A 26619-nucleotide genomic window follows, 5' to 3' on the forward strand; every position below is an offset into this window, starting at 1 on the left:
ACTGCGCTCCGCACTGGAATTTGACGCAACATTGTAAAATGACTGTAACTCAATAAAAAAAAGTAAGAAAAAAAAAGGAGTTTAAGAAATGTGGAGATTTTATGAATGAGTAAGAAGGACTGAGAAATTGAAGGTGCAAGGGAGTGCTAACACCTCAGTGTCAAGATGGAACCTTTGAGAAAAGCTTTCAAAGCACTGGTATTTTTCACCAGCTCTCCTTTGTTCAAGAATTAATTGATGACACTCATCCTTTTCATACAGCTGACAGGGTCAAAATTTGGTCAGCACTCCTTTCCTTTCTCATGTCTGAAAAACTACGTACAAATCGTACCTGTTTCTCAGAAACAACTACTTTGGATGCACGTCCAGCTGAGAGACTTGGTAGGACGTCTGTTTACTGATTTCCTTTACGAGTCACTGAAATCAGGGCAAATGTCGCAGTCACCTTCTAGTTAAGTTAATTAGTGCTCCAGAACATCATTGTTTTCTCTTAAATAGTGTCAAAAGCACTAATAGAAATGAAAAACGGAAACGTGCCTTCCTTATTCTGACCTTTACACACGTGTGGTCTGGGGCAGGGACAGCATCTTCAGCAGCAGGGGGCTCGAGAGGATGAAGCACGTGCACTTTTTCCAGCTGGTTTATTGCACTTCATGTACAGTCATACGTGGTTCTCCATTCACATAAGATTTGGGCAGACCTATTCCAACTCTTCTCTGTATATACAATGTCCACAAGTAAAATTCTAAACGTTTTATACACACCACTACAATATAAACCATAAAAGATGTATTTGGTAATCAAAACTTCTCAATAATAGTATTTTTTAAGATACAAATTTGTTTTTTACCCTGGGAGCTGTGCTTTTTCCAGTGTGGTGTCTTTTGCCAAGAAGGGACAGTAAAATCGTAAGCGATGAGAAATCAACATTGTGTTGAGATCAACACTGTGTCGCCACTTGCTGCACCTACCATCCACTTCCACGGTGAATTAATTCTTCCATCTCTCCCACCCCCTGCATTAGTGCAGCAGAAACACAGAAAGGAGTACTATGCTGAGGTGAACCAGTTTGATTCAGCATTGAGTACCAGGTATGAATATCATTTTGTTAAGTCTCTTCATAGCAAAGGCATTTCAATTTAGGTAATTTTATATTAAAGAACCCACAGATAAAATCATGTGTGTGCCATATGAACATTTCTAAAAGTAAAATTGTCTATAAAATACTTTTTCCACTTTAAATAAAAGTATTAAGGAATTTGTAACAATGTTTAAAAATTACCTACGTACTTAGAAAGTTTGTCCAAGAAGTTTTGAGTGATTTTTGTTATTAAATAATGGATTATGATTTAGCAATACATTTCATTCTACTACAAAGCACTTGCTGGGACTATTACAATAGCTAATTGTTATTAACACACTGATCGCCCGCTGTGGATCGGGTGCCCCTGAGGAAACACAACTGTCACCCAGATTAGGGTGACGTGGTGATCAACGTGTTAAGGAATGAGACATCCCAAACACGCAAAAAACCCCTTCCCCCACAAACTGGAGACAACTTAGACTGTTGTATGTAAAAGAGTTATTTAGACTTAGTTGGTAAAGAAGTTTCAAGATTTGGTAATAAGCAATTTAATTTAAACGTACTGTCTGCTTTTGGTGTACTAGAAAATTGAAGATCCTTTGTATTTATCTAGTATTTATTTAGAAAACATTAACCACCTACTTATTTTGTATAAAGATATGCCCATCTTGGCTTTATAGGCAGGGCGCTGCCAACTGTCCCTGTAAGTGGGCTCTGCCACACATGGAGTAAGTACTTGGGCACGTGTTGTATATTGACTTTCATGTTACATTTTTCCAGACATTTTGCCCCCCCAAAAAATGCCTGATTACTAAGCACGTTAACTTCAATAATTTCTCAAAGGCTTAACTTTCAATTGCTTTGTCAAATACTAGTATAAAACAATAAAAATGATTCTGGCACTTTAAAATCATTCTAAGCAGCTGGTGATTTTGTGTTTAGTACTACTACAACCTTTATAAAAATGGGATTTGTAATGTTATTTTGAGCTTTTTAAACTGTACTCTTCTAACATAAGAGGTGGCAAGACTACATATTTATACATAAAAGTACCCTTGACTGAAAATGAGATGAGACTGCATTCATAGACTTCAGAAAATGTGGAGTAAATTGCATAGAAATTCTTTATCAGCTTCAGTGACATGGTACCATGATGACTTGTGTATTTGCAGCTCAAAAGACATCCTCACAATTTTACAGAATAGTATATATGAACTGTATGGCAACAAGAACTTTTACAGAGAGTAGCATATTAAAGCTCTGTCTACCGAACGATAATACATGCCCCCCTCCCCACATCAGAGAAAATATATTTGTTCAATCCAAAGGACTGTCTCAGTTATGATTAAATCAGATGCTGTCACTATTCTACGTACTTCATATATGTATGTATATTATACTATGGGAATACTTTGACAGTCTGATTGGTTAATAGCATATTGGTATAGTTAATAGCATATTGGTAAAGTTATATCTTCTACAACATACAACTCAATTCAGCCCCAAATTTTAGAACTTTAAAATAAATAAAATGTAATTTACAAAAATAAGGCATTATTTACAAATGCAAAAACTCATCCTGAGAATTTTTTTTTTTTTGCTATCCAGAACTGTTTCACAGAAAAGGAAATTACCAGTGTCTGTGAAATAAAAATGCACTCCTAGAGAACTGATTAAGTAGAGATCAAGTGACGTAGGGTGCAGCCAAGATAAGCAGGAAGATATTTAATAAATCTTCCTAAATTGACTTGCATGCAAACAGTAATGTAAAACTTTCCAAACGCCAGCATTCTTCTCCCTTAAACTCGGGTTACTGCTATATTCTGACTGTATCTGGGAGCAGGGGAGAGAGAAGGCAGCTCAGTCAACGCAGCTGAGCGCCTGCTGAGGGCTACGCGGGATGGGTGCGCTGTTACCAACCGCTTGCCCTGGACTGTCCTGAGACCCGGTGCCGCTCAACCTTCAGCTTTACCTGTGTTCAGCGCCCATCAACAGGAGCAGCTGGCTACAACAGTTCAAAACTTTATGAAGGAAAAATGTCCAATTAAAACACAGATCTGAATAAAGATAAAACATCATCAGATTCTTTGCTTTATAATGTGACAAAAGTATCCATTTATAGGAATTTCAAAGAATGGTTCAACAAAGAATCAAACTGGTTTCTCGGATAATATCATTTCCACAAATCTCTTTACTCTTTATGCTGTGAGTAGACAGTGATTAATTTGGAGAAGGAAAAATAAGAAAGTGTGGAATTAGTAATGCAGAGGTTGAAAGGCAAGTGGCAAGACTAGAAGAAGACTGCCTCCAACCATTGCTACTTTGTTCCCATCTCGACTGGCACCTACTCCCCATAGGTAAAAGGCCAGAATGACCAAAGCCATTTTAACAGTAGTGTGCGGAGTTGTCAGCTGACAAACAACATAAAAACAAGTCACGCTATGTTATCTGTGGTCACGTTCTTCAGGGTTAGTCCAGTAATTCAAGACTTTACATTCTTTTGTCTTTATTTGTTTATTTAATTAAACACGTAAAGGTTAATAAACAGACATAGTCCAGAGTTAGTAGGTTGGTATTATAACATTTATTAAAATAATGCTATGGGTTAATAGAAACAGCAAAGAACCAAAGAATTAAAATGCAAGCTATGTAAAATCCCAACTAAAACCCAAAAGTGTCTAATGTATTCATTCATTAGCTAACTAAAAGCCCAAGAAAGACAAGACACCCAATATAATAAAGTACTGCAAAACAATTGGCAATTTTCAGTTATCAAAATTGTGGATTTTGCATTTTGTATCCTTTTTCTCAATCAAGAAAAAAATTCTTTTTGAATGTTATATAACATACATATAAAACAAGATAGAAAAATACATTATAAACTTGTAACAATGGCTGTAAATACATTATCTTACATGTTTCTCATAGGCAATAGGTTGGTTATGGTACATACATAGCATGAAACTACTAAGATAATAAAGAATAGACAAAAATACATGTCAGCTGTACGGTAACATACAAGCGACACTCCCATCTACCGCGCTAAAAAATTACATAATACTGTCAGAAAAAAAGTCTTAAAAACTACATATTTTAATAAGAAATAAATTCAATAAAGAATGATAATACTGAGAACCAAGGCATTCAGAGATTCCAAAAGTCATGCTTTTTTTAGTTGATCCAAAATTTTGTCAACTAAGTTTTCAAAAGTTTGTTCATAGCCAACATTACTCATAAACGTCACACATTTATTTCATACATTTACTTTCTTCCCCGTAAAAGACCTTTGATAAACATCTAAAATGTCCAGGTATAACATAGTTGAGATGAAACTGGATCAAATACTGGTATCGTTTTTAAACTATCACCTCAAGCGTTCGAGTGTCGCAAATTTATTCAACCAACCAAACAAAATAAAAATCAAAATGGCACAGCATATATTGTAAATAAATCAAAACAACTGTATGTGTAACGGAAAGACAAAGCAGTGGCACATTAAACCAAAGCTAGCTGAATACAAAACGAATGTCTATTGCATAGTAAATAAACTGAAAATGGTTTCCAAGTGAGACAAGATGGAGGAGGAGGTCACCACGAAGGTGCTTACTGAGCTTACTGCTGACCTTTGAAGCTGTGAAGCTGTGAAGGTTTGCAAGAGGGAAGGAGTTGATGAGCTGGGGACCCACTGCCACCTGGTATTTGCCACATCTGGTACCGAGCAGCTAATGATTACCTAACAGTTTGGATGTAGGCTTTGTGCACAAATCGCTTCAACTACAAAACTAATTGAACTTCATGAGAAACTGGAAGTTTAAAGTCACATGTAGTTGAACATTTATATGCACAACGATGCTAGTTTTTCACAACCTTTTAAAGTTACCAAAAAAAAAAAAAAAAAAAAAAGGAGGATGTATGTTGGGGTGGTGGGCAGGGTAGCTTAGGTTACTAAAACCAGCAAAGAGATGGACTATCCAAGTGATCTGGAAGGGCAGAAACAAGTCTGATTAAATCTGGGTCATTTAAAAACATTGTTTCCCAGAACAAAGGTCACAAAGCTTCAATTTTGTGAAAAAGATTGCTAAGTATACTGTTACCTCCAATTAACAAGAAAAAAATCCAACACCCGCCCCCACCCCGCCCTGAATGAAATAAATCTCTAATTTTGCCTGAAAACTGATGTTCAAATTACACATAATTTTTATTTCAGAATCCTTTGGGCTAACATTAAATATTGCAATAACCAAAAGCACTCACTTATGCTTTTAAAAGAATGATGTTTTACAACTTATGTGTTAGGCATTAGAAAAGTTATCAAATTTTTTCACAGTATCAGATTTGGCAAATTTATATCAAGGTAACGTGGCAAAAATCATATAAGTCAAACCATCAACTCATTTGTCTCCCCTCATATCTTCTTTCACATACTGGGCGACTGAGGAACATGCATTAACTTGTATTCTGAGGGAGGAGCTGATCTTACGAGACACTTGACTAAATGACCATGAAGGAAAATAAGGCACTTTCTTTTCTTTAGACTTATTCCAATACTTAAAAAATAAAAAAGAAAGACAAAAAGGCTCTTTTGGTCTTTTGTTTCTTGACAACCACCAGAAAAAATCATTTAATGAAATAAAGGGTTTCTTTGTTCTTTTTCTTTTTTTTTTTTATAACACTTGAAAGTATAAAATGCTACATTTCCAAAAATATATATATTTTTTCTGCACCAGCACCCTTGTATAGTAAAAGTATCTACTTTTTGTTCATTTGTTTCAATGCACTACACTTTATCTACAATTTCATTACATGTATACAGCAAATAGGCAAGCATGGCTTTTACATCCTTAATGATTTTTTTTCTATACAGGGAAGTTTAAAAAAAATATTTGAACAGTTTGCCCAGTAATGTGACACATAATGCATGTACCTTGTTCTCGCATATTTTTAAGGAGGTGTAAAATAAAGGTTCAGTAATTTTAACTCAGATATTTATCTTTTTAAAAATAGTGTTGCAGTTTTGTTCTTTGAATTACTTTTCAAAATTCCTCGTTAAGTTTCTCTCTCACGGCACACTTCTAACACTTCGAGTTTTGGCAGGCGACATAAAGAAGGCTGCGGCGTCTGCCCTCTGAGGGCGCTGTAGTGACTGACAGCATATCAAATTTTGAATACTTTTTGAAATCGCTTCACCAATGACATCCCTGACCAAAGGTTCATGCATGACGCATCATCACACAGTACATTCAGAGCGCCTGACTCGCTATGAGGAGGAAGACTCCTAGCAGTCTCTCCCAGTGACCGCCTCTGTCACTGAGCAGTTAGGGCCATCGGTCTCCCCTTCTGAGTGAGGCCTTCTTACCATTCGCTTGGGGCGGGACACTGACAGATGATCAGTGCTGTGGGATGAGTTGGGCCTTATTGCTTTACTACTGTTCAGTGCAGGTTCTAGAACCATTTTCACCCAAACAGGAAAAAAAAACACAACACAAAAAAAACCCCCCAAAAACAAAAGCTGAGTTGGAGGACAACAATTTCTTTGTCTTTTGTTTGGTTAGATGGTAAGACGAACGGACAAGTGCCTCAGCTCGCTGCACTGACGACAGGCAAGCAAAGGCGATTACCAGTTAACTGATCAGCAGGCAGGCATGGTCAGGTCATCATTGGGTGAAGAGTTCAGAGGTCAGAAGGTCATAGGTTAGTTGCCGGTGGCGGCTGGGTGGTTAGAAACAAAAAAACAAAAAACAAAAAACAAAACAAAAAAAAAATAAAAAAAAAAAAAACAAAAAAAAAAAAAAAAGAAAAGAAAAGATAGAGAAGAGATTAGTTTCAGCTAGTGACGGCTTAATGACAACATGAAAAACTAATCACAACTAATAAAAAAAAAGCATGTTTAATTCTGACAAACTGATTGACACCATCTACAGAATACAATAAAAATCATGACAATTTCGTATCATGATTTGAACAAATGAAGGAGAGCCCACTCCCACAAAAAAAGAACAAAAACAAAAACTGTTAACAGGAAAAAATAGAAATAAAATACAACTAACAACTAACAGTTAGTAGCAGTCAATGAAGGAAACTGGAAAACAACAATGAATAGGCCCGGTGTACAGAATTCTGGAACAGTCAGTGCGGTTATCAGTATCTGACTGCTATTAAGCATTAGTATTCTCTCAGATGCAAGCATTAAAGCAACTATTAATGATGGATGTGATTATTAATAACTGATGATTAACAGAAATGAATCTAAAGAAATTTAAATTTCTATGAACAATTTGGTTCAACATAAACTCTGGGCCAAACAAGGTTTCTTTTGTTCAATAAATGTTTATTGCTTTTTCAATTATTCTATTTACAAACAACATGGAATTTCTTGGCCTCATGATACAAAGCGATACTAACTGTAGTCTAGCAGTGTAGGCAACATCGTGGGAACCAGGAAAAGGCCAGGCCTTCCGCGCTAGCCAACGTTTTCCAGTTGAAAACACTATTTTACATGTATAGACACTTATAAAATGCACTTGCATGTAAACACTGTAAAATCCTGCCATTTAAAATTCTATACTTAAAAAGCTCTAAGTACATCAAAAAATAGAAGAAATTTCTAATTGATACCATTAAGGCATTTTAAAACTACAAACAGCTTTCTTTATTCAATTTCAAAGCTAATACTCTGCAAATACAATAAAATCTGACATTTCATATACATTCCTGCTTTATATTTTATATTTTAAAAGAAGCCACCTGTAAATACTATTTTCTTTTGCAAAATAACAAACAGAACAAAAAAGTTTTTAAAAAATTACAGTAAAACATAAAGTAGTTCTCAAGTGGAAAAGTTATCATTCCCAATGTCCTTGAGTTGTTCCTTCCTTAATCAACCTCTGTCACATTCTGCTTCACCAAACTTGGTCCACTTAACAGTAGTATGATTTTTAAGACTCATTCAACAGCTTAATTATTTCTACTATATTCTGAGGTTTGATAGAATTTTCTGTACTGTTGCCATTGTGACTAAGGCAGAGGAGATGTGAATGAAAAGATATTCAGTGCAAAGGTAGATTCCATGCCACTTCAGAAATCAAAACCTAGTAGGTGTAATGTTCACAGAGTTTAAATGACCTATATAATGGGCTGGTTTACCTTCATATAACAAAAATGCTTTCTATAGTTTATCATTTAGAACAGCTTATAAATACTACAAAAATATTGCATCTTCGACGTGACCAAATCTTCCCTGAATTTCTTAAATAAAAGTGGAATCTTAAAATAAAAACTGCTATTCCAAAATCAAAGAAGAAAATAAATATTTAACATGATGTAGTCATATCACTTCATAGGTATTCCAGAAATACAGAAGCTTAAAGCATTTTTGAAATTACTTAAAATTTTGATTAAAATTATATTAAGTTTCTTACACAAATTATGTAAATGACGGTTTTTGTAAAATCATTATTTAGAAATATTCTGATTATGTTTTTTTGAGTGTGGAATATATAAACAAAGCAAACTACGATTTATATATATACCAGTAAGCCTAGAATACGTCCTCTGCCAAGTCCTGGCCGCCTACAGTACACACAGGTGTGTCCACCGTGCAAAATCACTTCTGGTTCATCACAACGAAAAAGTCAGTTGGTCTTTTATAGGCTTTAAATTCAGTTTTGAAATACATGTAGAGGTGGGTTTATTTTTAGTAAAGAACTAGATGTTTGTCAACCATGCAGCACTCTAAATGCTCATAGAATTACATGGTTATATGTCCATGGGCTGAGTTTTCCTGCATTAAATGAATGCTTATGTTACTCTTCCCTTCAAAAGATTAAAAAATAATAATTAAAAAACCTCAAAAATAGAGAAAACAGTAGTATCATAAAATAATTTAAGTGAAGGACTTCAGACATCTCCCTTAGACCCAGTGAGTGCATACAGTGATAGTTAACAGCAGTATACGATTTGTTATTTTAAAAAAAAAAGTAGCATTTCGGTTTGCTGACATTGCATTTTGAATAAAAACAGTGACAGGACTAATCAAAATACATACAACTACAAAAGAGCCACACATGGAATGTGCTGTCATTTCCAAATACAGTAAAATATTCCTAATACTTTCAACTATCTCAAGGCACTGGAGTATTGAGCAGACTGATAATTATTGTGTTAAAACAAAATTATGAGAAATCTCTTAAAAGGGGTATGCAGAGAAAGGCTAACAGAAGAAAAGCTATTTTGAACACTTTTTAGAACCATTTTAGACAGTAGCAATGTGGGAAAAGAACTTCAAATTATTCATGGAATTATTTGGTTTCCTAAATTTAAAGTTACTTAAATTCTTTTTTCAAATTCCCTCCTTCACTAGGAGATGCGCTTGCACATGACACACAAGGTGTGCTATCTTTGTAGATCGTCGCTGAGCTTGGGGATCTGTTTTATTTACTCAATAATCACAAGTAACCTATATATTAGTTAAAAGTCTTTAAACTCTAATTATATATGATGCTAAATAAATATTAGTATCTTTGGAAAGTATTTGATTCTGGTGTGGACAGCAGCTGTGCCCAGTGTTTACCATCAGCATTCATGGTAACTGTGTGAAACAGGTAGGTCTTTCATACGTGCATGGAAGGTGTAAGCCCATCGCTTTCCCCCACTAATATTAGAGACTCTGATCAACTTAATTTAGTAGGTAATAAATGTGCCATAACAGAAGCTTGTAAAAAATCCTTTTCTATCTTGCTTTGGGTTCCTATCTTGTAATGACAAACTTAGAAAACAATTCAATGTCAATAAACCGAAACCATCACTCCTCAATAAACATAAATAATTTTATGAAAGGGTCTAAGGGTATATATAGGACACAAGTTACAAATGTTGAAAAGGAGAAAAATGAAGACTTATTTTCCAGTCACAGGTTAGTCAAAAAGGATTTTCAAACAGCTGGATGCATGTCACCACAGAACTTCAAGAGATAGTTTACCTTCAGATAATATATTTTAGCAGCAAACGACAAAAATCAAAGGATCCATTTTGGGAAGAGAATGTAAGAATAAAAGGGAACTGATTTTCTGATTTATAAAAAATCCAAATGCATCAAAGTTATCTTCACAGTCCTTACTTTGTTGATGTCAGATAAGTACTTGACATGAGTATCCTCATTTGTATACAGTGGTTCAAGTATCTTACTAAAAAGGGAAATGGAAACTAAATCTTCAGTTTTCTCCAAAAGACACAGGAGGCATATATTCCTTTACTTCTTTCCTTAAAGCACCATCCGCTCAGTTCATTTTGCAAAACCAACCCAAAATTTCAGAACAATTAAAAGGCAAATTTTAGCAAAAATTATTACTGAAAAATAACTAAGGCAGTATCAAATTTTAATAGCTCCCCAAATGGACTAATTTATGTTTTAGTAGAAATAAATCATTGTACATACTAATATAGAATTTAATAAGTTAAATTATGAAGGGAGAAAAAAAAAACAAAAACAAACAAAAAACCCCAACTCTTAAATCTGTCAATTATTACAAACTAATTTAAAGAAGGAAAAGAAATGGTGTGCAGGTAAGCAGTGATATTCTTCCATCAGGTGTGGTGTTGCAAATTTCATGGACACCCAACGCATTTCTCATAAACAAGAACTGCAGAACTAAACTAACCTCGGTCTGCGGTCACAATCCTTTGGTAAGGATGGACACGCATATCGTGCCTTCGAACTTTAGTAGCCACCGCACCTAGTTAAATTGCAATTACCAAGACAAAGTTAGAAAACATTCACAAGGGAAAAGAAAAACATTAACAGTAGGTTTATCAAAATGGATTTCAAATGTTCATTTACTACAAAAGTTTTGTTCTAGGAAATATGTTAAGGCACAGTAGTTTTAAAATTAACCATAATGTTGCGTATATATGCATCTACTAATATTGCATTCATTTCAAACATCTTGGCCTTAACCTATTTTATCCATTCATTTACAATCCCAAATTACAGATTTCATGAACTCTATTAGATCCAAACATAGTTAAGCTTTACTAGTCACATATTCACTGAAGTGCCTTTCTTGTAGGAGGACTACTTAAATAATGCCATGTTTTAATACTGACAATTATTTGCTAACCTTAAGACCACTTCCAGAGTTTATCACTTAAAAAGGTTTAAAAGCAATTCTTAAAGCCTACAGATTGTGGTTCTAAACTTTGAGTCAATAAGTATGAACTGCAATGAATTAGGTGATTAGTAAAGCAAACAGTATAGTACACTTAGCAGTCAGTATACTACTATACACTCCTTTATAAATTACCATTACTTTGTAAGAATACAGACTAAACCAATTAATAACATACTTTTACTTTCTATCAGTGTGCAAAAAGTGCAAGTAAGTCACTGACTGCTAGGCTAGGCTTCCCCCCAACCCCCTGGAGGCTGCTGAGACTAAGCATTTGTTAAATTCAGATCTGATGAGGGTTCAGTTAAGACCGTTCTTGAATTCTTAGCCTTTCGTTGGGAAAGCCATACCTAAAGATAAAAGGAAGGGAATTAAAAATTAGTCATCAATGAAGATTTGATGCTAATACCAATCTCCTCACTACCACCAACACACATGTCTGCATCTGTTTTGAAGGGCACTGCTTATTTTAAAATAATATGATGTGAGACTTGATAAACAGCATGCATGTTATCTGTGTGCAAATTTATTATAACGTAGCAATTTGAAATAATTTTCTCAGTTCTTCAAGTGGTCAATATCATATTTTACTGCTTAGGTGGCAAAGCGAGAAATAAAATTGGTAACTGAATTTTGTCATTTAGTACTCATTATTATTCATATCTTATGAAGGCCAATTAGGCATCTGTATATTTTGCACTTAATTTGGTCAGTCTAATAATTAAGTATTATAAATAAAAATTTCCCAACACAACAAAAACCACATTGCTTTAAAATGAGAAACAAATTTTACTGCAGTGCCTCTTGCTGTTTCTAAGCAGTAAACTGGTCCATCACCCCTTTTTCATTTTAGATAAACTAATCTTATGTAAGTATAATTCCACGAGGCAAAATCAGGGAGATCTTGCATTGAGAGTGCTGGAACAGCAGCTGGTGGCTAAGAGTGCCAGCCCTGCAGGAAGCAACAGTCAAACTCCTCGAACAGACGCTGTGCGTGCAGCAGAGAGGAGCTCTGGGGGAAAGGAGCAGGCATGGGGCCACAGGACAGAGTTAACAGAAAGGAAAACGTAAACGGGTTACAGGTTACATGTTATTTTAAAAAATGCTTCAAGAAATGTGCAACAGAAACAAGCCTCTCATAAACAGTTCTATAGTATAATTCTGATCTATAATACTTTATACAATGATTTAGAGATAAACGAAAAACATGTACAGTAAAATGTAATTTGCTCATGAAACAAAAGGCACCTGAGTGCATGCACACACACAGATAACATACAGAGCATTGTGGGTTTCTTTAATTGAACAATGAATTTTCAAGTTTAAGTCTTAGTGTCTGGGTTCATTAAAGACTTTCAAAGTTTTATAAATCAATATTAATGCTGGAAAAAAGAGAAATCTTAAAAGATCAAAGTCCTAAAAGTCAACAACATGCACGCAGCACCAAGGTCATACAATTCAAGAAAAAAGAATTCAAATTCTGTCTGTAAAACAAAGGGGCAGCCCGGAAACAGTTTGTTCCGCATTGACTGGTCGTGTTAGAACAGCTGCTGTGCTCTAGTCCTTCATCCAGCAAGTCAATGGGCTGAAATATCAGGCATGACTGGCATTTCAATCCACTCTATAAAAAAAAGGCATCAGTAATGTCTTTTTCAAGCACACCACTTTTTGTTCATGTAAAACCGAGCGTTTATAGTATGATCTTAATTTTTGTCTCAAATGTGATTCTCAATTCAGTGACTTGGCATTTACTTATCAATTCCATACGGTAGTTTTGAAATTAAGAGTATCTCTTCGGTTTAGTATTAACTAGGACTTCAAAAGAGAAAAACTAAAGAAACTTGAAGAATGCAACTACTTATTCGGTCATCCCTTTCATATTTTCAGTCTTCACAAATATTAGAAAACACATATACAATGATAGCAGTTTCTAAAAGATCTCAAAATACTTTCATACAGAAATTTAAAATTTGGACTACAATTAAATCTCTGAGACAAAAGGAATCCAAAAACTTTGGATGGTGGAGCTGATGAAGGGGCTAGGCTAATAGGTGGGATGTAAAACTCAGAATGACCTCAGTGATGTCAAATGTAAGAAGTATTTCCTATTTAAAATGTTCACAGACAATATACCCAACCAAAGTGAATTTCAGTTACTAAAGTGAATCTAAACAAATTTAAGATATAGTTATTTAAAGAGGGAACCTTTGTAAGAGGCTGAAAAAAAAATTTAGTTTTCAGTCTTTCCTAATGGAAATTTGTCTTGCCTCTCTAAAATGGATACAATCATTTCAAAGTCTGGGGCAGCAAAAGTTGTGAAGAAAAATGTGGTTAACCATGCACGGAGAACAACTTACCTAATACACCACTAGGTTCAATAGGGTACTCAAGGATTGATGTAGCTGGTGCCAACGTGTAGGGGTATTCATAGGGTGTGTAGATTAAACCAGCTTCGGGCCCTGGAGGAACTATTGCAGCAGTTGGGTGAGGAGTTCCGTTTGGCATGACAGCGGTCTGTATCTGTCTGATCAAAGGCATTATGGTAGGGCCAGCTGGCGTCGGAGTGCGCAGGGCAGCTGGTGGGAGAACGGGCGCAGGCCCAGTAATAATCCTTGGAGCAGCCTGGGCTGTTGCTGCAAGAGAAAAGGCAAGGGCTGCTACAGTAAGCAAAGAAATTTAGAAGGAAGTATAGAGATAGCAGTGTAAAACATGGAAAATGAGAGGGAAGTAGGAAAAAGAAAGGAAAAAGCAGAAAAGAAGAAAAATAAAAGGAAATCATTAGTACATGCGCTGATCACACAAAAATGCCAAAGCACACCAATCAAATGCAAACAGCTTCCCCTTTCCCAATGTGATTAACAATAATGTGCAAAAATTAAAAAAGCCACCGGGGGGGGGGAATGAAACCATTAAAACAGGTTATATTTAGTTCATATATTTGATATATCTATGTTTTTAAGACCTCATAAAACTAAAAGTGCATGCGGAAGCACAAGAAAACATTTGTATTAAAAGATGTTAAAAATACTTTGTAATTAGAGTCCACAGAAATACAGTTTTGGTATATTTCTAGAGTTGCTTCAGTTTCAAATTAAGGAAAGAGTAAGTTTCATTGTATTAAGTTAGTCAAGTTATCAACAGTTATTAATTTCCTGCATCTGTATGAATTAACTTCATAGGAAAAAATTACAAAAAAGTCCCATTCCTAAACACATGACTATTAATGATATACTTATTTTCATGAATAAATTAAAGCCAACCATTTGTAAAAGTAGCCAGTACTAATCCCACTAGGTGTCCACATTCTGGAAGGTTGGCTATGCCTTTAAAATTCTATTTCTTTTAAAAAAAGTAGTAATTTAAATGATATTATATTCATATGAATGATGTATAAACTTAGATTGTCTCAAAATACAAATTTCATATGATTTCAATTTAAATATAAAAAAGCAATCTCTTATAGTTTATAAAAGCATGCACAATACATATAAAGGGAAAAATGGGATTAAAAACAGTATCATCCACTGCTCTCTGTGAACTCACATAGGAAATCAATAGAGGAACAAATATACTGGAAGGAAAACATGCAAGCAAGGTGAAAGAACAGAATTCAACAGAAGAATCACTGCATTCAGATACATTCCAAATTAGCCTTTATTTTTGAAAAAAGTTTTGAAAATTTTTTGTCCTTTGCATAAACGTAAGCAAAATAAGCTAAAAATCTTAAACCTGTAGTTAACAGAAAACTTGTGAAACTCTTGAATTTAGAAGTTGAAAATTCATCAAAATAATAAAAGTGTATAAACCCAGAACTTAGGCATGCTGGCCTAAGATAAAATCAAGAGTTCCCTCAATTCTTGAAAGCAGTAAAAATGGGACAGTCAGTCCCACATCAAGGGACAATTATTTCAACTCTTCACTTTAAATGTTCATGTGTTGTGCTGCCAAAAGGAGAGAGGTTTGTGGATAAAAAAAGCTGCGAAAGCTGTAACCCTGGGCCTCAGTCTCATTCTTACGTGATTTAATGTTGGCATCTCTGTAGGTGCCGTTGAGAATTGCAAGCTCCATCAACTGCATCTTCTTCAGGCTGTCTTCTCCCTCTGCCTATACACAGAAAATACAAGAGCACTAAGCACTTGAGATGGTCCACATACATCACAGGCATATCTAAGCACAAACCTGAAAACAGGTGTCACGTGTCTCAATCAGATCAAAAAAGATCAGGGAACCAAAGGGTGCTACATGGTGAAGCCCATATTCAGTAATGGCATGCTGACACACAGGATACTCTCAACTGCCACCAGCTACGTTTCTACGTGGACATTTCTTATGTAAGCTACACTGATTAACGTTTTCCTAAAAAGCATTGCTTTTAAGTGGAATGAATGAAAGTGTTAGCTAAATTAAACATAGTCTAGTCTCTTCAGCATCTATCACTTTGTTGAAGATGCCAAAACTCAAATGTATTCATTAAAGACAAAAAACAAAAACAAAAACTCGAATTTTAAACATGTAAGATTTGATTGTTGTATTTAGGTAAGGAAATTTTCTGTTTAGTTCTCCATAAAGGAAAATTTAATGAAATTATAAGCAGAAGAATTTCTAAAATTTGTATATATATTCTAGTTTCTTATGCTAACATCCCTCTCTCCCCTCATTAGCAAGTGCTACCAATTTTAAAGCAAATCCATCGTTAGGGTTGTCATATGACATACACTGTCCAAACCAAGAAACTTTAATAGCAAAAAGGGGTGCTATTAATAATTATGCTATGACAAGAGGCAGAAACCAGGGATGTCCCTGATCATCAAAAGGTTTGGCCATTCCATTTACCTTGGATTTGTCCCACCCTCTCCATTTACTGTCACCTTTGCTCTTGTCAATATTGGTTATTACCAAAACTCTGCAATAATGTGTTAAATAGAATCTGTTCTCTACTCTACGTACAATGGTCAGATTAACTGCCCTGAACACAACTTTCATCTTAAAGTATGAATATTCTGTCTCAAAACCTTTCATGGTCTCTTACTATCTAAAAACATAATATATTCAAACTACCCATGATCTGGTCCCAAGCCGTCTTCTCAAGTTAAACCATTTAATCTCCTGTGATTTTTTTTACACGTATCTTATGTCATAAATCAAACCAAAGCACTCCCTGTTACTCAACTTTGTCATATTCTGATCTCCTCCATCTTGAAAGCTCCTCTGCACTCCACTCCACCCCTCAACCCTCTTTCCAAATCCTACTTTATCCCTGCAAACTTCAACCTAAATGCTTTCCTTCTCAAAGGGCCATCCCTAGATTGTATTGTTTCTGCCCTGGATTATAGTTTGTTGTATATCACTGCTACCAAACAGCAAGCTCCCTGAGAACAGAACATATTTCTTATTTATCACTATCTCCCCACACATCCCACACCTCAAGTCATCAGCTAGGATTTATTTTTTCAATGACTGGTATGAGAAATCTTTAACTTTATTTATTTCCAAATCTCAAACATCTAAACCCTATGGGATAAACTTAGCCACAGAAAGATAAGGACCATCTAGTTAAGGTTCATCCCTGAAGATGATGGTAGAAATGGAACTACGTGCCGCTCACATATTTTACACATTATCTAATCCTTAGGACTTGGTATTTAAAAGGAAAGTAACCCAATGATACGTTTTTTCTGATGCAACATTGGTCTTTCTTGATTCAAGAAAGCAGTAGAACTCAGATGGGTAACAAGCTTCTCAGTTCTCCTTTCCTGTTACACAATTCTGTCTCTGGCCCCATGGCAGCACTGGGATATTCTGATTCGTAATAAAGAGAATTGCTGAGTGGGCTTTTAACAAACCACAAAAAAAATTTTTTTTTAAAGATGAGTGGAAACATCATGAAGACAATGTTTAACGTGCCACTACCAACTATTCAGAAACCTACTTTGCAGTAGTAGAAAATGGAAGATACTTGCATGTTTGTAGAATTACTATTCTCTGATCCCAATGAACTTGTACAAAGATGAGTGGGAAAAAGATGAAGTAATATGATTTACTTGAAAGACACAGCAATTACTTGCTGAAGATAAAAACAAGTAAGCACTATCATTGGAAGAGAAGAATTAGAAATCCATTTTAAAACTCCTTTAACTTGTTTACTGAAAACTACTGAATACTAAAAACTTATCATTTCAAATTTAAATCTATACATAACGGAATACCAAAAGAAGTATATAAACTATACTCTAGAAACTTTTAAAAAAAGCAATAGGCATATCTTCAGTCACCTTCCACAGTGAGAAAGTGATATATACTGGAAAACATCAGCAAAATAAGAAGAAACACAGATAAAAGAAGCAATGGCACACAGTGCCTCATGTAGAGCCCTGTACAGGGAAGCAGTGCTCAAACACATGTGTTCGCTGAATTGCTTTTTTTGGGTATAAAAGAACCACCCTCAGTAGCTGGTGATGCAGTGCCAAACCTGGGAGAAGCACAGAGAAAGATGATGGAAGAAACAGGTGTGTGCACATCAGGGCACGTGCATGTGTGCATGTTTGTGCCTTCCGCAGGGTGCAGGAAATGAAAAACAGAGCTAGTGACATCAGCAGAGACCACCCCTCCCACCCCGCAGCCCCCGCCAACAGTGGGATAAAACCCAGAGCAGCAAAGCTCTCACTAGGCATCATCAGTAGCCCTAACGACGTCACTGGAGGCCCCTGAGACTTACAAGCTATGAATTACGGTATGTACACTGGATGATACCACATTATGGCTGGTATGCAGAATTTAGTTGGTAAAGCTGGACTCTGAACCTGGTGGTCTCACTCCAAAATGAGCTTCTCTCAGATGTCCTCACCACTCCTACCAACTCTGCACTCAGAGTGTGATGTTCTGTGCCCTAAGAGATGGCAGAGTTCATTACAGAATCCCTTTCACACAGAAGTGGTTATTTCAATCACCTTGTCCTGGTTTTGCCAAGGGAACTTGGCAGTATATACCTGCCTGAACGCTGCTGAAGGTGTGTGACACCTCTTTTTCAAATACAAGTCAGAAACTTGCTGGTTTCTTCAGTTACCACTACTAGGTTGTTTCTGTGTCCAGAAGTCTAGAGATTCTACCAGCCAGGCTTCACACTGGGAGTCTGACATTTCCTCTTCTCCCAAAGATGAAAGCTGATCAAGTGTGGCATCCTCAAGTTACACATCTCTGAGAAGACATTTTTGTAGGACTGTGCTCAGGGACAAGCATGGCTATGAAGATGGAACACTGACTTTGCCATCTGTAACAAAGGAAGCTGCTCTTAAGCAACGAAACGTGAATGCTATTTTACAATGCTGAATCCTCGTGCTCATCTCGACCTCATAGCTTCTCATTTCTTAAGTATTTATTCTATATTTAAAAAACTAAGGTATAACTTATATTCCAGAGATCTGAGTGCAGCATTCATTCAATTCTGATGAATGCACATCAAGACATAGCACGCTTCTACCAATTTAGAAAGCCCCCTTCTCCCTCTTCCTAGTCAACCCCCAACAAGAAGCCGCTGGTCTGATTCCTATCACTACACTTCAGTTCCGCCTGTTCTAGGTACTTTGGTGTGCGTCCAGCCCCTTTCCCTCAGTGTACTTATGAAACTCTCCTATACTGTGGCATGTATCAGCAGTTCATCTGTTTTAACAGCTGAGTAGTATTTTGTTTATTTATCCATTCTTGTGCTATGAATATTTGGGTGTTTCTAGTTTGGGGATATTGTGACTGAAGCTGCTGTGAAAATTCTTGCACAAGGGTTTTTTGTAAACATAAATTTTCAATTCTTTTGGATAACTACCTAGGAATGGAACTGCTGGACCATTGGTAGATGTATTTTGCATGGAAAACATTATGTAAAGATTATTAAAATATTATGGAAAACACCTTTATCTTTGAAATATAGAAGTTTAAAAATATGACAAACACTTGCTAACTTATCTACAAGTTCACTGCCCTGTATCTAAAACCTGTGACATCAGAAGTGTTTTGAGAACTTTTCAGATTTGTAGAAAGATAATACACCAATGATCACATAACATCCCCAATGGGCCTGGTGGAATACTTCAATCCAATTTATAACAAACATAAAAACATACTAAGTGGAACGAAGACAGACTATACATACACTTTGCTGAACTCCTAGGGGCTTGCAATTATGGATGACAAATTATGAATCTGTATAAATATATATATATAACTTATGCATGTATTACTCTGAGATACAGCAATGTTTAAGGGCTGTGTTGAGATAGAATTAAGTCATGGTTAGTATTAGATGAGAATAAGATGGTTTTAACATTTTAAATAGGACAGTTTATACACTGTCCTACCTTACTAGAATCAGATATTATATTTTTATTATCTAAGCATTTATGCTTATAACAGATCTATGGCATTGGTACTTTATGATCCCTGAGGCTCAGAAAGGTTAGGTAGCTTATCCAAGGTTACATAAGGTACCAATGTAAAACTGGCTTTCAAATCAGAGTACCTCATCCAAGTTCTCCATCAAACTTTCTCTAATACCGTGGTGGCTTTAAATGGAAGTATCTTTTGAATTCATCAAAGACTTCATGTAAGAAATGAAGAAAAAACATGTAATACAAAATTTGAACCAATGCCTGTAATAAAAGCCCAAACTTGCCAGCTTAGCATTCAAGGCACTGAATGACTTGTATAAAGCAGCCCTATTTCCAAATGTTTTGCACTAGTCAAAACCATCTGTCCACTGCCCCCTAGAATATACCTTTGTGGCTTTCTGCCTCTAAGTTAAACAAGAGCCTGTCTAGACGCATGCTGTGTATGCCTCTTTAATAGCCCAAATCGCTGGCCTCTCCAGAGTATAGCCTTTTCTAGTCATTCCCATAATAATCGTATCAGTTTCCTCAATTTTTGCTGCTCCTTATGGGGGAATCAATCATATATAGCCATATGTTATCTCTTCAATTTTTTCATGTTGTTTTAAAAAAATTTCTCACGTGACTTGAGCCATAAATTAACTAATAACCAATAAGCTGGTCTTCTTTATAGTCTCCAATGACTTGCAAAAGTAAGCTTCCTCAATACATTTTTAAAAATTCTTCGTTTTCTATGAATTTGAAATAAGTAGAGAAGGTTTTCTAAACATTAAAGAAAAATCACATGACTTATTTCACTTGGAGAAAAGGGGTGAACAAAAAGCAGAGAAAGGAGAAAATGAAGAGTGACCAAAGTTCATGAAGAATTTTAAAGTAATCATCACCTACACCTGCCAACTAAAAAAAAAGTCTGACAAAGAACTGACATAAATTGAAATAAATGGTTTTACACAGGGTAGTGACATACAATCATCTGTCTTTAAAGGCTCAATTCTAGTACTTTGTCAATGGACTGTTGGGGTCTTGAGTACGATTAAAAGAGACCAGTCACAAGCTTTATTCCAGCCCAGGTGACAGAAGGAGAACTGGACTAGGGTGGAGGTAATAACATAGATGGAAAAAGTTAACTTGATAGGACTTGATGACTGACTTGATGTAGGAGGTGAGGGAAAAAAAATACATGTAAGAATGATATTTAAGTTTTTGCATTAAACCATAAAGTAGATAGTGGCTCCATTTAATAAGATAAAAGCTGAGGGATATGGAATCAAAAGTTCTATTTGGAAATACTGAGCCTGAAATGTGTACTTTAAACACCCGGTGGAGATGTCAGAGAGAGAGTTGAATATGAACCTGAGGTCTAAGTACTTCAACTTATCCTCTAAAGCTAGTAGAAACATTATCTCCCACAACATTTTCATAATATTTTTCTCCAGGATGACAGCAATTATTAAGTTCCCAACTGATCTGCTACATGCATCCAAATGCTGAGTCCAGGACTCTCCATGGTTCTGCGTCTTCCTGGCCAGCTGGTTTTGTCAGGCTCTCACAGCTGAGATTGGGGAAGGGCATTAAACCAGACTGAAAAGCTGGCCGAGGGGAGAAGGAATGCTCCTTCTTGTGCCAGCTGTTCTCAGCTGCGCACCTTGCCAGGGCCAGTTGTTTCCAGGCTCCCCACCTTTTCCTGGCACTTCTAGAACCAACTTCACTGTGTACCCTACATCCCCGGCTAGAACCAGGGTATCCACTCCTCTGAGCTACCGAGCTTCCACTGTCAGCCAAGTGGCACCACTTTGTCAGAGGTCTCACCTCTGCACAGAACTGAAAGTGTCTAAGATCTAGTAACAGTATCAATCTCTGTCTTTAATCTCTAAGCTTCCCAGAGTTTCTAAATCTGTATTATATCCTACCTCCTTTCTCCTTTTTTTTTTAGTTCTCAGCACCTATTTAACCAATTACTTTATTAATTCTGTCTGTTGAAATACAGTGTGGTTTCTGCTTTCCTGATGAAGAAGTGGCTTTCCCTCACTGCCTCACAGAATCTGAATTCCCCGTCTGGTATTTATGGCCACACCAGCTTCCTCCTTTTATGTCACCAACTTCATTCTTTGTCAAAAATGTAAGTGGACTCTATGATGATCTGCTAACTATATTAAGGTTCCTTGATTCCACGTTCCTTCCTTTTCCTGGTCTTCAACGTTCAGTTAACAGAGGCTAATGAGCACCTACTATGATGCAGACACCATGAGAAGTCCAACACAAAAAGACTGATGTTCACTAATCAAACAGCATCAGCCAAATTCCCAGAATCATTACAGAAACTCAGTATCAAAAAGATGTATCAGAGCTGCTCTACTGCAGTGGAGAGGCAAAGTCAAATTAGCATCATTACATCATCTGGGCGATACAGCCTGCTGATCTTTTACAAAGCAAGACCTTAGTTCAAATAATATGCAAAAAAAAAGACCGTTTCATTGAAAAGTTCATGGGTCAAAATGTTAGACACAAGAAGGAGAAAAACAAAAATCTAAGCATATTTTTATCTATTTCCCATTAATTACACCATCTAACATATTCCCATTTAATCATAATACCTGGTTTAGCAGCAACAACTTACCACAGATAAAGCAAGGTAAGGTAGAGAGAAAGCATGAGGCATTCTATTTAATCAGAAAAGCTTAAAACCCTCAAACACACACGCTCACACAAACACACATATACAATGATACATAAGCTACATTAAATTATATAAAACAAATACTTTTACCTTAGGATAATATGTTGTCTTTTCAAAAAGCTATGAACAGACTGATCTGAAAATAGTGACGATCTCAGAAAGGACAAGGTATGTCTCATAATAAGCATGTTATTTCTTTAAGTGAAATACAGTATGATACAATTTGAGATTTTATTCTTTATAGTAAGATCAATAGCTATGACAAACTTTTGAAAGATTACTATTACCCACAATTCAGGACACATACTAATTCACGTAGAGCCACATCATTATTTTTTAAGGGGGAAAAAAGACCTCTGTAAAGTTGATTGTATTTTAGGTGGACTTTATCAAACTATATGGTTGGGGCAATAGAAGGAAGGATAACTACAAACTGTGAACTTAAGAGAGCCTTCTTTTGTAGCAGAAAATGAAGAGTGGGAACCTGAAAATAATGATCTAAAAATCTATTCATTGTGAGAGGTATACGAGAGGAGTAAGCAAAAAAATTTTAAAGTATTTATCTAACACAATACTGTGAATCAACTATACTTCAATTTTAAAAAGTATACGTGCAATGGCAATGGTGAGGGGGATTGGTGTGTTCGCTTGTGGGATGTTGTAATAAATGCATGACAAAAATTCTGAGAAGAACATATTAAACTCATATATATTCAGAGTGAGCACTGAGTCTATAGGGAGAAAAATATTAGTATTATTGTTAGTTTTTACAAAACACTGGTTATGTACCAAAGAGCAATCACTTGCCCAGGAACATAAAGAATTAGATGTGGTCCTTGGCTTTCAGATTTATAGTGTAGCTCGGGGAGAGACAAAAAGGTAAAGCAAGTTCAATAAAGAGTGACAGATACTATGACAGAAGTTTACACAGGGTGTAGTGGAAGACCAGATGGAAAAGTATGGGAAAGGATCACCAACTGCTTTAAGAATCTGATGATACCTACAGACTGTCTAGAATACATACAAGGTAGACAGATAAAATGTGACACAATTTTAGGGGGTTAACTGTGAGAACTAAAACTCACCCATCAGTATCTCTGACAAAATTACTAATTCACCTCAAATGGTCTTGAAAGACTTCCAGGTAATACTGCTGTATAATGTCAATCTTCCACAGGGACCCTTTAAAGTAACCCATTTCCCATCAGGATATATTCATGACATTTTTGAGTCATCACGCATAGTCTAATGACCTCAAAGGAGAGCAAAAGCAGAAAGCTACTTGGTCCTCACAGCAATGTTAAGTCATCACTGCTGATTTCCCTTTTTTCAAACTAGTTTTCATACAGTTATGATGACACCTGAAGCCCTTCATTTTGGTTGCCTCCCACCTAAATTTCTTTTCTTTGTTGTTTCATAAGATAATCTAAAGACAAACTTTCCACTGTAAACAGGTGACTAAAAGCTTAAAACCTCAAATTAAGATCAAGGGGAAACAAAGCAGGGAAGGAAGAAAGGCTGGTAATTTCTTCAAACGTCACCTGGTAGCATCTGACTACTGTGATGCACAGCAGCAGCAAACGCAGTGAAGGCAAAGGTAAGACTGTCTTTTGAACTTTAATTTTTGTTCCAGGTTATTCAGACTCTTATCAACTTTCCTTGGTCAGAAAAAAAAAATTGAGCTAATTAAGTATTTCATTTTTTTAATAGACTTTTTCTCCCCCTTGGGATTTGAATAAAAGTTTCCATTTTAAGTTTTAATAAAGAATTTAACCTTTCTTATCTCATTTAATCCTGTTACAACTCTGTAAGGTATATAATACAGGTGCTATCTCTCCCGCTGGCTTCACTTTAGGGTAAAATTAAACAAAAGACAGGAATTTGGCCACTAAGTGAATAAAGCCTTTGTATACTTCTTGTACTCAGCCATCCAATGAGACCTAGGAAGCCAGGTTTGATTTAGTCACACCTGAAGCATCAAATAATAATAAAACTTGGAATGTAAATAACACATTTCTTTAAGGGGTGAAAAATATTTTACTTCTGAAGTAAATTGCTAATACTCTCCTATTTCTTAAGAGGGAAACTACCTTAGAGTAGGCATAAAATAAATCAGGGAAAGTTAAGTACAACAGTTGACTGTTAGGAACAGGAGTCAATTCTAGAACTCGCTTTAGAAAATTGTTTTTCTACTCCAGGACCAATTGTGAGTGAAACAGCTGTTCTGCTGGAGTACACCAAACCTTATTTTAGAGGAAAGCAATCTGTAAGTTAAAAGATTTGAACCTTATTAATTTTCACAGTTAATCAATAAAACCACTTTCTTCAACCAAGCTGATTATGCATGGTCATTTTGGGTTTTGGCTATTTTTGTATCCTTTGTGGCTGCAATGTTTATCCTACATTTTGAGGTGTTTTATGAATATTAAGAATCACACCATATCTAATAATGAGCCCATAAACTTTTAATAACATACAATTATCAACAGAAGCAAAATTGTTAAGTGGTGAAAAAAATGACAAATGCCGGAAAGCACTGTAAGTACCCAAGAGTCCTTCCTCCAAAGAGCAGCAGGAACTTACTGTCAGGCACAGATGATAGTTGTGTGGTGTGACCTCCAGGCTTGGCTGAATGTTTAAACTGTACATAACGTCAGTGCAAGCACTGGGAAGAGAACAGGTATACTCAGGCTGCCAAGCATTCCCTATGACACTTGATAAGTTCATCATGGAAGGGAGGCACATCCTCAACACAGATTTCTTTCCATATATGCTAAACTGACCTATTTTGAAAAAGACACCAATGGTATACCATGAGAGAGGGAGAAAACAGTAACAAAATCTTAAGCTACCAAGGACAGGATCATTACTCTCTTCAGTAGGATGTACCCTGGAACTGAAAGCAGAAAACTCTCTGAAATGACTGGGACTCAAACAAACTTTGACTTAGGTATTTATTGTCTTTTCAAATCTAGGCACTTCTATACTGCTTTAAAACTGTATTTTAAAATTTACCCATCATCTACTACTCTAGGGAAACAGTCCTTTTATTCTCATGTAGGTTTTATTAAGAATGAGATTTTTCCTTTAATGTTTGTTATTCAATTTCATATCTTACTATTTTTATGAAATATTCTACCCAAAGTTTTTATATTATAGTCCTTGAAATGCTAAAAATTTACATTTGTTATATAAATGTTTACTAAAGCATTATCTCTAGGATAGGTTTTAACTAACAAGGTTTGCCCTCCTGGAAACTGGTAGTGGGTGCGGGGGTGGGGGAGTTGGGGAAAGGAGTTGGAGACAGACAAGGACTTTCCAGCAACACACTGCAAGGGTGCTGCACTAAGCCTGGGCTGGTGATGAGCCGGAGGGAAGGCTTTGGGGTATCAACACACGGTAATACACAATTTGAGATCCAAAGGATGAGTAAAGTTAAAGAGGGGAGAAAGAGTAAACTTGGTTCTGAGAAAAAGAACATGTTCAAAAAACCTAGAAATCAGGAGTATGAGATAAATAATGAGGCTGGTAAGGTAATAATAGTTTGCAAGTCATTTTCAAGCAATTGGACATACTCTTGAGTAATTAGAAGTCATTCAAGTATTTTAACCTAAGGAGAATCACGATTAGATTTCTATTTTAGAAGCATCACTTTAGCTTCAATAAGGAGAATATTTGGAAAAGTATAGTAGGATCATAAAGATTAAGAGGCAATTATAGGTTCCTAATCCAGGCAACACATAATGATATCCTGAGCTGACAGAATCCCAGTGGGGATGGAGATATGAGAAGTGAGAGATGGTTAGAGGGTAGAACCAACCGTATGTGTGTAAGGCGGTGGCAAAATATTCTCCATACTCATAAATACTTGAACCTTTCATTTTATAAAGAATACTGTTATAACTGCTCTCCTGGTTGGAGATTACTTCTTTTGAATAAACAGCACGAAGAAGAACTGCATTTATTTACTCCCCATTTCATTCCAGAAGATATACACAATGTGTATCCTGTGTGTCCTGAAAAGGCTTTCCCATTATGTATATAGTTAAACAAAGATAGTATTCAATTTATGGCCCCTTCAATAACTTATTAACAAAATCTAAACTAAATAATTGCTAACCAGGTGAGAACAATGCCACTGAGTTCCTTGAATAATTCCTTCAAACTGGGCTTTTTCTTAGGTATTTTTAAGAAACAGCGGCGATTTCCCCATGAAAACTGACCATCTACTAAGGCTGTTACTAAAATATGCTAATTCACTAAACAGATTACATGTACTCTCTCTGCCTGGTGGCATTCACCTGACAAATTAGCTCAGCA

General features: G+C 35.9%; 1 protein-coding gene across 7 annotated transcripts in view; it reads right to left on the reverse strand.

Annotated features, from left to right (window-relative positions):
- Window positions 1–624: 624 nt before the first annotated feature.
- QKI (QKI, KH domain containing RNA binding) overlaps window positions 625–26619 on the reverse strand; it is a 142756-nt gene continuing 116761 nt past the window's right edge. Inside the window, exons 5-8 of one of the 7 annotated variants that reach the window (XR_012508511.1) lie at window positions 15264–15351; window positions 13605–13904; window positions 10741–11597; window positions 625–6793 (exon numbers count right to left, since the gene is read on the reverse strand). Coding sequence is in view for 4 of the 7 variants with exons in the window: in XM_074368035.1 (XP_074224136.1) it covers window positions 6777–6793; window positions 10741–10815; window positions 13605–13904; window positions 15264–15351 (480 nt within the window). In the remaining 3 variants the exon portion in view is untranslated. Of the gene's footprint in view, window positions 6794–10740; window positions 12869–13604; window positions 13905–15263; window positions 15352–26619 lie in introns of all 7 variants that reach the window. The other 6 variants (XR_012508510.1, XR_012508509.1, XM_074368035.1 and 3 more) reach the window with 6 other exon arrangements.

Source organism: Camelus bactrianus, chromosome 8, assembly GCF_048773025.1.
Source record: "Camelus bactrianus isolate YW-2024 breed Bactrian camel chromosome 8, ASM4877302v1, whole genome shotgun sequence".
NCBI lineage: Eukaryota > Metazoa > Chordata > Mammalia > Artiodactyla > Camelidae > Camelus > Camelus bactrianus.